Source organism: Cicer arietinum, chromosome 7 (assembly GCF_000331145.2).
Source record: "Cicer arietinum cultivar CDC Frontier isolate Library 1 chromosome 7, Cicar.CDCFrontier_v2.0, whole genome shotgun sequence".
Classification (NCBI taxonomy): domain Eukaryota; kingdom Viridiplantae; phylum Streptophyta; class Magnoliopsida; order Fabales; family Fabaceae; genus Cicer; species Cicer arietinum.
The window spans coordinates 52,728,922-52,741,813 of NC_021166.2; the positions used below are offsets into that span (position 1 = coordinate 52,728,922).

Genomic DNA, 12,892 nt, shown 5'->3' on the forward strand with positions numbered 1-12,892 from the left:
CAATCAATCTTTCGAGATCGGTTGGGTTGCCGGAGCTTCGTAGGTTGCGACGCACGTTCATTAAATTGACAGGGCAAACTAGTTTGAGTGGGAGGCCTCCTCCTTCCGATGCAGATAGTGCTAAAAGAATGTTTATTGATTATTTGAACAGGGAACTTGGAACTTCATGAAGAAAAATATGTAGTAGTAATCTTATAACTGTGTTTAAATACTTACAGCATTGTTGTTGAATAAACTGTTTTTTTCCTCTCTAGTATTCATTGTACTATGAATTTATTGTCTTTTCCCCTATCCAAGCTTGTGATGTAAAGATGATAATTACACTTAGTTCCTCTCATATCAGAACATGTCTTCACTTACTTAAGTATTGGGGTTTGTCCTTGAGAAAGATGGGTTGATTTGATTGATATGCATGATCTTTAAGTTATTTAGCTACTAATGTCTAGTTTTGTATGTATGATCATTCAATCTATTTACTTGTTTGAGCTTGATCCTGAATCCTGATCAATATATATGGGGGCTTAAGAGTGATGACAGAAGTATAGTTTTATTGTGGCATAGAAGGGTAGGTTTCTCAACTAACTAGGCAGGGTGACACTGGTTAATGTCATTCCTTGTTAAAACATGCAAGTGAGCCAGTTTCCTCGATATGTTTGTAACTCAGTTGACAAGAGTGTTAGAAGGTTTCACTAGAGAGGTTGTTCTAATCAAGGCATGTCTTCTCTAGAGAGGTTGTTCTAACCATATCACAAAGTCAGGAAGCAAAGGGGGCTTGGGAGTTCAAAAGACAAGGGACCAAAACATAAGTTTGCTTGGGAAATTGATCTATATAAGCTTTGGGTGTCCATGATGACTAAATATTTGGGGGATTGAAATTTGTTTCTGGCTCGTGAGGGAAAATAATCTCCTATTTGGTAGTCCTTATTATATAATCAGTACTATATTTGCATACAATTTTGGCCCTGTACACTTTTAGTGTGTTCTTCTGAAAAAAGATAAAGAATTAATATAAAATCAAAAACCTTGAACAAAAAAGGGTGTCAGATATCAATTTTTGTGTTTAAAAAACATTTATATTATATAATGAAAAAACGCAGTGGGATAGGTTGAATTAGGAAATGGATTAAAAATTCTACCGCGGCGATTGACCCCTCAACAATAAAACATAGAAAACTAAATTTAAAACGCATTATGTTGGAACATTTTTGGTATTATTTGATTTAGTTTGGTTTGGTTCCATCAGGTTCAATTTAGTTCAACCTACTTTTGGTTTTGATATGTCTAGTTAATTTTAATCTAATTTTGTTATATTCAGTTTAATATGGTTCGGTTTTGTTTGGTTTTGTGTAGTAAGGTTTTGTTTGGTTTAGTTAAATCACATTCATTTTTGTTTGGTGTGATTTGGTTTAATCAGTCTAACCTAACTTAGTTTGGTATGGCTTAGTTCAGTCGGTCTAATCCAACCTACTATTACACTGTAATCATGGAAGTATCAGTGTTACTCTCTCTTTTTAAAATGACTATCACTTTAACAAAAAAAATTTATTTTAAAATAAATGTCACTGTCCTATCATTCAATTATTACTATATATATATATATATTATTTTTAAAATAATAATTCTACTTTACATTTATGATAGTAGAAAATCAACCAATAATTCATATGAATATTTTGATAAAATGACTATTCTCTTTCTTAATTATTATATCTTTTAAAATGTATGAAAAATATTAAGCGACATTCATTTTAACATGAAGATTATTACAAAAAGAGTAAAATAAAAAGTTTTTAAATAATCTCATTCATTAATTAAACAAAAGATTACAACTGAAGAATTATATATAAGATGGATAACCACTTACATTCCTTATCAAAATCAACTTATAACTGATTAATGAATTATAAAAAGAAAATATTATTAAACTAACTACTTATCTTATCTAATTGAGGGAGTACTTGTATAGAATTAAGATCATTAACTAAAATAAATTAATTAAAAGTTCCATTCTCGATTATTGTTAAAGGCAGTTTAATAAATAAAATAACCTCTTTTATACATTACATAAACTCAATTTTTTTTAATTAATTTATGGTTTCGTTTGGTGTAATGGAATCACCTCAAATTGCAATTTACAGTACTGTAGTTTGTTTTGATTCGATTTGATTTGTATACAAGTTAATTGTTCAACAAAGTCCACTTATGATGATGGTAGTCAATATTAGACACTACTCAGATTGATACAAAATATATCTTTATAATCGGCAAAAGTTGACAACTTTTATGGTGAACCATTTTTTCGTATTTATAAATCATACAGTAGATGTAAAGTTTATTGTCCAATTTTTTGTAATTCTGGAATAGAAACATGATTGATGTCAGTTTGTTAAATTTGAGGACTTCAAATTCAACTCAATTAATGATTTTTCACCATGACTTCTCAAAAAAAAAAGTAAAAACTATTTGACTCATTTGTTACATATTAAAAAAATAATTTTAAATTCAATAATTTATATATTTATTATTAAAAAAATTTACATAGTAAAACTCATTTTTTAAAAAGAAAAACAAAATACCTCTCAAAGATGATTTTTATAAGTTAACTTTTTATTTTAAATATTTTTTGAAATTTGATCATCCAAAAATAAGTTTCGACAAAAAAATGGAATACTTATATTAATTTTTATGATAGAGTATTTTAGTAAATTTCTAATTTAAGTTTTAAAAATCTCATTTAAAAAAATTATGAGAAAAAATTAAAATACTCATCTTTTTTAACAAACGAGCCTCGGATAGTTAACAAAACTTATTAGACTTAATTGTAATTTTAGTATCATTATTATTAGGAGTTCACGGAATTAGTTTCTGTATTTAATTTTTTTTTTTTATCTCTACCTCATTTTTAAACTAAAAAATAACAATTTAACATATTTTTAATAATATAACATATAATTTTATGATATAAAACTATCTACATACATTAATTATTTGTCGTTAATTAGATTAAAATGCAAAAAAATTCAAAGTTGAATTTTTAATTTTTTTTTTAACATTTTATTTCAATTTCATAGATGTTAGTTATTCTACGTTATCGTATCATATGTCACGTTATTTAAAACATCTCATGTCATCATTTTTTAAATAAAAGATCAGAGAGAAACCAAAATTGTTGATTTTAAAAATAGAGAAACCAAATTCGTGAATCAATAAAAATATAGAGACTAAAACTGCAATTAAACTAAGTTATTAAAGACATTCTTGTTTTGCTTAACCGATAAGCTGCGTATATAATTCTTTTCCTGATAAAACTCAGGCAGAAATGACATTATCACCACTGGACTTGCCAGGAAATAATTGAATGCTACAACAATTCATTGATTCTGATGCTCATCCAGATCAAGCACATAACTTTGATAATCTAAATGTATATAAAAAGAAAACAATGGTTGAGTGCCCTTGTGTGTGCTTGTGTCTCTAAAAGATACATACACAGTCATCACACAAGTATGCATTTGACATAAATGAACATGACACAGCTACATATACCACTTGACATATGATCAACTGGTACTAAAACAGTCATCCCTATATATACAACAAACCCTTTCTGAACTGTGCCAGAAAGTGTGATCAGCATGTCAGGGGTCAACCAGACCAGGCTCATTGGATGAGCTGTGAGGACATCCCTTCACCCATTTTTCAAAATAGTGCCCCTCAGCTTCCCTTTAACTTAAAAAGGGCAAGCACAAAATGGCATAAAAATGCACCTGCTGAGGGGTTTGCATATTCCAATCCAAAACCAATAAAAAAATATTGTTAATCAACTATCATCATCCACAGCACCAACATATGTGAGGTCTGTCCTTCTCACTCTTACAGCTCCTTTAAGCCAGCTCGCAGCCCGAATATTAGCGTGGTCACCACCTCCTATGCTAGCAGTATTACTTGCAGAAGGGCAAGAACCAGCGCCGTCTTCTAAAAGGGTCCAAGGATCAATTATTTCCAATTCACTGTCCTGTTGTTTTGACTTCCCTGATGATGCATTAGCTGCAACCCTTGATAGAACCGGGTTCCTAGGAGGGTTAGCTGAACTACTAGAGTTAAAGCCTGGAACTGAAACAAGAGCAGAAATTGAAACCGGTGGAGGCTGGCAGGAGAAAGAGCACCGGATAGAGGGAAAAAGTACAGGCATTGCAGCTTGGATACGCCACCGAATAGTATCAGGCACTTGCATACGGTCCATGTCATTCTGCATCAATAATAAATAGATCATTAGCCAAGTAAGGCTATAGACTATTAGTGCTGGATTCTTTCACTTGCTCTAACAAGTTTCTTATGCTAACTTAGATTAGTGTTGATCTCCAAAAGTAAAATTAATCTTTTTCTTTCTTAATGGCGAAATAAAAAGTAAAGTTAGTCTAAAATGTCTTGTTATCAGCAAGGGATAAATAACTTAAACCAAAAGCTGAATACATCCACAGGGTGAAAGATCAAACCTGCAAACTCTCCAATAATTCTCGGTCAAAGCCAGAAGATTCCTTCATAGGTTCATTGATAGACTTTGAAACAGGTTTCAGCCTAAGCCAACTAGGAGGATAACTACTTAACAACCCATGTAAAACTAACAACAAACGATCAAATAGACCTTCAGCAGAAAAGTCTACGAATGCAGCAGAAGCAGCTTCAGAAGATGACTCTAAATCCTTCTTAGAATGTACGGCATTTGTCAAAATATTTGCATCCTCGTGCACAACCCGGCTACCTAGGAGACGAAGAATTACGGGGGCCAAAAAATGTCTCATGTTCCGCACAGATGGCTCCCTGCAAAATTGAAGGCAGACAGAACTGATGAACTGTCTCCATACTCTAGTATGCAAGAGTTGAAGCACTTACATAAAACTAAAACAAATTGCTTTCATAGCACAAATAACCATAGTTTCACTTCTAAATTAATTGACTTAATAGATTTTCAACACCCAAAATCCAATGCTCAAATCTATTTGCATAATTGATACAAGAAACAAACTATCACTACCAGCATCTGTTATCATTGATAATACATCATATAATAGAGGACCTTATGTTTTTGAAAATTAAAAGAAACCACATTTCAATGATCTCTGATTTTAAACCATTAAAAACTATTTATATCTAATTGGTCTATCTTTGAACATAAAATACATGGTGAGAAGTTATGAAGTTATTTGAAATCTGTAGTCAACTACACCTAGTGAAAAAATATTTTGTTGTAGTTATTGTTTATGTAACCTTTCTTCTATTAATGAGTCAACAAGATAATCTCAAATCATTCAGGAAAAAAGTAGCTCAAATGTAGGAACAATTGCAAAGAGGCAGATATTTGAACACACCAATATAGTCTTCTTCACATACCTGTCGGCGCAAAGAATAGGAAAAAATCTCATCAGTAACTGCAAACGCAGCGACATTGAAACACGTAGAGCTGCAGGAGATGGTGGAGAAGAATCTGTTACAACTGTCGGTCGCCTTGCTAATCCAGGGCTGCCACCTCTCAAACTTTTCCTGGTATTTACTTTAGTTGTCTGACCTTCAACTCCAGGAGGATTACTTCCCACCGGCTTACTTCCACCGGTAACAGCACTTATCTGTAGCTCAATATTACTTAACTGTTTCATCAAACAATTTGCAAAGGTATTGCGGGATTCTTCAGAGCTTTGGTCCATGCACGGAAGAAGCAACTCAATAAGAGCCTTCTCAGTCACATGTTGCTGGTTAATTCTTGAGCTTTCAGAGTCAAATACTTGAGAGAGCCCTTTTAGGCTCCTTTTCAGATCTATCCCCTCATCAACAGCAACTTCTCCTTCTTCGAGTGATGTGATGTCAAACTTCTTTTTATCTCCTTTGGTAGTCACTGGATCGGCACTCTGGCTACACCAACCCCACGGCTCCCAATACTGAGTCTTAACAGAAAGTCCTCTACTCTCAGCAATGTTATGTAACCTTTGTCTAATGGTCTTTCGACCGAAGAGGACATCTTGCCCTTCAAGAAACCATTTAGCTTGCAACAACATTGAATCCTGTAGTGACCTACCAAAGAGATGAACCAACTCTGAAAAAAGAGGTGCAGCATCGGGTCTAACCAGTAACCTAGTGAGAAGTATTTCAATGAAATTGCTCTCATTCTCAGAAGCAGCCGCAACCTTCTCTGGACTTGGCGAGGATAACAGTATGGCATCAGATAAAGACACGTCATGTGTCTCCAGTTTTTCAATAAGAGCTTGCTCGTTTAAAAGCAGTCTGAGTGCAACCCACTGCCAGTGAAATTTGGCAGGCTGCAAGGTATCCAAAACATGCACAAGCTTATCCTGAAGCTTAGAATCACCATTTGCAAACTTAATTTTAGATTCACCGGGTCCAGAAACACGGTTCACATCATCCTTTGTAAAAATAGGTGGTGGCATCTTACAATCAATCATGGCATTCAGAAAAAGCCTAGAACGGAGAGGAACAAAAGCCATGGACTTTAAATGCATATCGGAGCTATTCAACTGTAGCATGGCTGCAAATTCAGCATCACTTCCATCTGCAGCCATAAGATCATAAAGACCCTGACAGTCTCGGAAACATACATCTCGAAAAGGCAAATGTTTTATAGCATCAGCTACAGCCATTGTTAAAGACTGGTAAAGTTGATTTGTGTCTTCACGAACTGCAACGTTTGCATTCAGAATGAACGGCCGCCATCTAAGAAAGGCAAATATTGAATAGGCAGGCGGAAAAACCAGACTTAGAGGAAGCATACGTTGCATCCTTGAAAGGGCTACAATAGATGGTTCACCTAAGAGATCCACCACTAATCCTTCACAGAGAGTTCTGCAGTTTCCAACAAGCAATCTAAACCAATGGACGTGAACTTCAATTGAGTTATCTGCCTTAAAAGCCCCAACCGAACGGGCGTTTCCATTTGAATTGGATCTTGTGGTTCTAATACATTGTATTACATCAAGCCCCTCCTTTAACCTAAGAATGGTAACCATTCTTTCTAGGCTGGTAACACCATATATAACTGCACCAACAACAAGCGCAGAAACAGCAGCAGCAATTTTTGTCGTTTTTGTGACCACAGTTTTAATAGAGTTGTTTCCCACGTCATTTGAAATGCCACTAGTATCATGGACTTCAGAAGACATTTGAAACTGAGCTCGAGATGCTTTCGTAGGAGCAAAAACACCAGCAAAAACATTAGAAGCTTCAGTTGCAAGAGCAATATCAAATACACGGCTTTGGCGCTCCCCCAGTGCTTCCTTAAGCAGGCACAGACATGTTATGTACATCCGCAGAATGGATCTGGCATAGTTCAATGAACTTGTTGCTGACATTATACTTGAATGATTGATGGCAGATGAAAAATCGGGCATTTTGGCTAAAGTTGGACCTACGCTGCCAACAATTGCAGAAACCGCAGAAGCGACCAAAGAGGGATCCCCTTCTTGAGCAGCACCACCAGTCTGCCTTATGCACTCCATCAATCCCATAACTATTTGTTGAGCAATTTGATATCCATTATCCCATTTTTCTAAAGCAAGACCTTTGGGTGTACCAGCAGCAAAGAGCTTTCTATCTTTTCCAAAGAGATATTGGAATGCCTCTTCAACATTACGCTGCACTATGTCTCTCATACCTACACCTACTCTGGATGGTAACCGGCTACCACTTATCTTCTGACGGAAAAAATCATCAGGGTCATCAACTCCTGCAGGAACTCCAAGGGGCAACCCCAACTCTCCATCCACTGACCTAAAAGACTCAATTTCAGAGGAGAGTCTTGCATCACATGTGGACTTAAAAGTTTTCTCCCACTCAATGACACTAGCAACATTACTGTATTTTTTCAATAAATACCGAGTAAAAGCTGTGGCTCCTGAATTTGACACCCTTCCATTAGATGCAATAATAGTGGCCGCACGACGCATTGCAGATGACAAAGCTTCGGGAATAAGGTCTGCTGCAACAAGAATGTTCTCATACCTGCACCAAATGGAATGCAGAAGACAAGCTTTAATAAAAAAATTCGTAACCCAATAATCCATAATGAAATTGTCCAACAGAAGCATATACAATAAGAGGTAAAGACAACTCATAAATCACTGTTCAAATGACAAAAATGAGAAAGGTTTAGAAAGGGGGTAGCAGGTACGCCTTAAAAAGCCATGGGAAACCTCACTTAATTATCAGAAAACTCACTACAATCACATTAAAACTTGTAACTGACTTTATAAAAATAAGAATTATCACTTGTTATTAACCTGTAAATGTAGGATTTTGTTTAGGTATTTATGCGTAGATGAGAGCAATTCAGATTTTTAATAATTGTTACCATCTTGATTTAAGATAACAGCCGGAAAAAAGATCATAAAAAGCACACAGATGGAACAACTTACCAGGTACTCCCTCCAATGCTTTTTAGTTCACAGTATAAGGTTATTTACACATGCTAAGAAAACCAACGTATTATATTACTTTTGATGGAAGTATTTGCTTTTTTCATATAATACCCTTTAACCATTTAATACCTCATTTCACCAATTTTTCTCTCAGCAATAAATAGTTAAGGGCATTATTGACAAAACAATTGCTGTTAGTTGCATTGAAATTTTAAAATGACAAGTAAAAAGAAACAATTTTTTTTCTACAAAAGCGACAGTTAAAAAGGGACAAAGGGAGTACTTCATAAAAAAACATACATTTAAAAAGTGCTAAGCGATTAAAAAAGAAGTAAACAAAGTATGAATTAGAAGGGGACGTTGGATGAGAGAAAGGGCATACCTTCTGAGTGATGATAGCAGAAAAGCCTCTCCGACATCACAAACTTGGTTTTCCACATTTCTTGGTACCATAAGAGCATTCCTCCCACTATGAATTGTAGAATTTGGGGTTGTGAGAACCTTTGGCATTAGCCAGAGGAGAAACCTTACAGCTGATACCAAATCATCAGAGATGTCTATCAAATAAAGTATAGTAGAAAGCTCATCTTCGCCAAGTTTCCACCGTATTGAGCTTCTATCATCCACCATAGAATAAGCTCTGCCAAATTGCCCAACTTTACCAATATTCTTTTCATTCTCTTCAATCACCTGCTTAACAACAGTCAAAAGCCAAGCTGCTACAACCCTTTTCTCAACAAAACGAAGCCGCTTTAGCGTTTTTCCAATGAAAACAATATCCCTACTTGTTCGTATGCTATCCCCGGACCTTGAAGCATCTCCATCTATAGCATTTCTATGGTGAGGGCAGCTTACCTTATTATCACACACATGACTAGTTGATGCCCCTTGGCTACCCTCGATTCTAGAAGCTGCCAGTTGAGCAAGACTCATTTTACGCACATTCTTCTGACGAGTCTTAGTAACCTGCTTGGTTGACTTTTGTGGTTGATCAACTTTGACAGGTTCTGTCGGTTTCAACCCCTTCTTCACCCACCATGTATCGTAATCATCAGATATAAGTTGAGAACGGCCTGGAACAACCGAGCTTCTTTCCTCACTTAACTTTTGTCTCTTCGCTCTTCTACATTCTTCACACCCAGGTGTTGCCTCCACCACTGGATCAATCTTGCCATAACGAGGCAAGGTAGGTCTTCTAATACTGCCTTCAGATTCGTCACTTCCTGTAGAGTTTAGATTAGTTAAACTATTAGGTAGTTGTAACAGTACTGAGATGGCTTCTTTAAGTTCTTCAATGCTAGCACCATCCTTTGCACTTTTAGAAGTCCCATCCTTTGAAGAACCTGGATATTGTTTACGCTTCAAAGTAGATTTTTTGGCACTGGCAGCACCATCATGGCGCTCACTCAGAGAACCACGAAGTATGAGGCGGCGTTCAGTCAAGAAAATCTGCAACGCCTCAACGAGCTGCAGCCCGTCAGCAATCCCAGATTCTGACAAAGCGTCACGCATAAAATGCCCAGGCAGCTGCTTTAAGATGTGATAGTGTCTTTTTTGTCGCTCCAGGTCAACCACATTCACATCTGTATCCATGATCCCACTCACTATCAACTGACGTACATACGCCAAGGGGAAAAAGATGCCTGCACGTATCAATTCAACTATGAATAAATGTAGGCGCTTGAGACCTTCCCCTTTATGCACCACATGCTGATCAATCCAACAAACTATAATATCATGGAGAGGTCCTGGGCTTTCAGATATTACAGAAGAGCCATAAGTATGGTTATATTTTAATTTGGATTCATTAGCCCCGTAATTCCGATTATGCCTCTGACTTCCATATTTTGCAATGTAACTAGCTCTGCGAATGCTTTCATTAGTTTGTCTCGGTGAAGTTTTCATATCCCTCAATTTCATCTTCAAAAGTCTAACTGCTATATGCACTTGGGAAAGATCTTTCCTACCTGAAAACTTTATGTCACAAGGAAGGGTAGTAGAAAAATCCCGGAAACCACATGTTGCCCACTCGCAGAGGAAAAACACTGAATATATAAGAGATGTATCTACAGTCCCAAACCATTTCAGAGATAACCTTAAACAAGGGCTCACTTTTGCAATCCAACCTTCAGATACAGTTCCATCACAAAAATCTTCAAAAAGAAACTTGTAAGCTTCGTGTAAGTCACCAAGCATAAGAGAATTATCCAAGGCTTTCGCGACTTTAGCTAGACAATGACCTGGATGGCCTGGGCTTGCGGCCTTGGCAAGATCTTCTGCACGTTTCTGAATACATGAAATGATGCGACCAAAATCATCTGAACTATTCTTTATCTTCCCTGCGGCTTCGGTTGATTTTAATACAAAATTGCCATCGTTCATTGTATGCAAGACTACGGAGGATGGTAAAGGAAAGCAATCCAAAGCAACAAAAGTATCTGGCACTGCAAGAATTAAATATTGGAGCATCTCAATAAGAGCATACGTTGTATATGCCCTTCTGGAATTATCTACTAGATCTGATCCACCTGGAGCAGGATCACGAATAACACGAAGAGCGATTCCAGCAAGAGTGCGTACATAGGTTTGAGATAGAACGACAATTTCTAAGAAGCCATATACGATAGGCAATAACAGCTGCCAAACCTCAAGTAGATCTTTTTCCTAAAAGAAACAGAAATGTGTAAGATCATAACCTGAAGGTTGAAATCAGCTCAAAACCAGTTAAATAGAAATGATGCATAGGATAAATAGATACCTGTAGTTGATTCAAAACCCAATCAAGAACAAGAGAAGGAAGAATCAGTCCTTCGGCATGATGCCATTGCAAAAGTCGAACAATATACCACCATTTAAAATGTAAGGATGACTCTTCACCACCAGAAAAAGATAAAAATGGATCACTTTTGTGAATCAGTGTTCCAGCATAAGGCATTTGTGGTGACCGCTCTCGATTATGAAGAGCAGAATGAGAAGTATTTTTTGAGAAAAACTCATCCAGAAGACTTTGCAAGTAATGGATAACATCTTTGGTCCAAATCTCTGTCCGAGACAACTGAATTTTGTCAGCAGTCACAGAAGAAACGCCGGCAGAACCAGGTCGAAACTGAAAAGTTCAACCATAATCTAACTTCAGATATTAAACTAAAAAGTAAATCTGCATAATAGGTATAAGCCAACACTGAAGCATCCTTACTTGATTGAGGTAAGTAACCTTTACAAACCAAGTAGCCCTTAGCAATGGAACATTATTTCTGATTAGAACTGCCAAAAGTGATGACCTTTTATAACCATGAGGAACATGGTCGGCCAAAGTGCGTAACCGCTTGTGCGGTTGAGATAGGCCCTGTGATTAAAAAATAACTGGGTTAACTTGTTGATATTACTAGCATCCATGATATCTCTAGACATTAAGAACAACCAAGCAACATATAATAACTACATATCAGCCTTGACAAAAAAAACCTAAGGAATCAGTTTTAGAAACCAATAAATCAGTAATCCTAAATTCATGAAAGCTACAGCGTGTACACCAATCAGCACATAAACACATTCCAGATCCTTCCAAATTCACTAACTTGGACCAGTCAGCTAAAGACTACAACCATTCATATAGAAATGCTTAGAGAACCATTCAGAACCTTGTGGTTTCGCATTTTAAATTTGGCAAAAATAAAAACATGCTAGAAACAATATGTTGAAGTTGTGGGATTTTAGAGAAAAGGAGGAGAGAAAATAATAAAGGTTTGAATATTATTGATAATAGTTTAATGCTGACTTTATTACAAAAGACTCAATACTAATCTATATTTATAGAGAAACATAGACTCAATCCTAAATCAGGAATAAATCATAATAATAATGAGAGATATCTGTGATTATAAATTGATCCTAAAAAATAACTCAAGATACTCTAATATAATATAAAAGATCTTATAAGATATTTTTTAATATTCTGACACTCTCCCTCAAGCTAAAACTTACTAAGTTTTAGCTTGTTACAAGAAAACAATGTTTTGCTCCGCAAAATAATAAAAAAACAGGTGGAAAGGCAACTCACGGATGCAGGTGAAGTTGGAGAGAATTGCTATAAATACAGCTAGCCAGATAGCTGGAATGATCATCAGCATGAGAGAAATTCATGGCAAGCAGTTGAACAAAGCAAGGTCCGTCCTTCTAAAAAACTGCATTTGGAAGCTTCAAACCAATAATATCAGAGACTCAAAATACTTAAACTTGAATTTACTTCAAGGAGAGAGAGACATGCTTCAAGGAGAGAAAGGCAAGGCCAGTACATCTGGGACAAAGATGGGGCCAGTGTATAGGATAAATTGCCAAGTTGTATGCATGTGGTTCGAAAGAAAAAGACTTAAAACATATCTGAAACTAGGAAGGAAAACTTAAAACAAATCTGAAAACATTATGCCGGAAAGCGGACAGACGCGCCTGAGCTCGAGGCTGTTGGTGGC

The 12,892-nt window shown here is 36.0% G+C and overlaps 2 protein-coding genes across 4 annotated transcripts in view; one reads left to right on the top strand and one right to left on the bottom strand.

Moving 5' to 3' along the window:
• The window catches only part of LOC101507656 (protein KTI12 homolog), a 2,259-nt gene extending 1,852 nt beyond the window's left edge, over positions 1-407 (top strand). Inside the window, exon 3 of the mRNA XM_073370926.1 lies at positions 1-407. This exon is cut by the window's left edge and continues 17 nt beyond it. Within this exon, the coding sequence (XP_073227027.1) occupies positions 1-170 (170 nt within the window). The 3' untranslated portion in view covers positions 171-407.
• Positions 408-3,288: 2,881 nt separating this feature from the next.
• Positions 3,289-12,892, bottom strand: part of LOC101507344 (mediator of RNA polymerase II transcription subunit 12) — a 15,193-nt gene continuing 5,589 nt past the window's right edge. For all 3 annotated transcript variants that reach the window (XM_073363792.1, XM_073363791.1, XM_004510727.3), the window contains 6 exons: positions 11,620-11,769; positions 11,182-11,529; positions 8,806-11,087; positions 5,392-8,007; positions 4,497-4,821; positions 3,289-4,249 (listed from right to left, as the gene is read on the bottom strand). In XM_073363792.1, the coding sequence (XP_073219893.1) occupies positions 3,821-4,249; positions 4,497-4,821; positions 5,392-8,007; positions 8,806-11,087; positions 11,182-11,529; positions 11,620-11,769 (6,150 nt within the window). In that variant the 3' untranslated portion in view covers positions 3,289-3,820. The remainder of the gene's footprint in view (positions 4,250-4,496; positions 4,822-5,391; positions 8,008-8,805; positions 11,088-11,181; positions 11,530-11,619; positions 11,770-12,892) is intronic.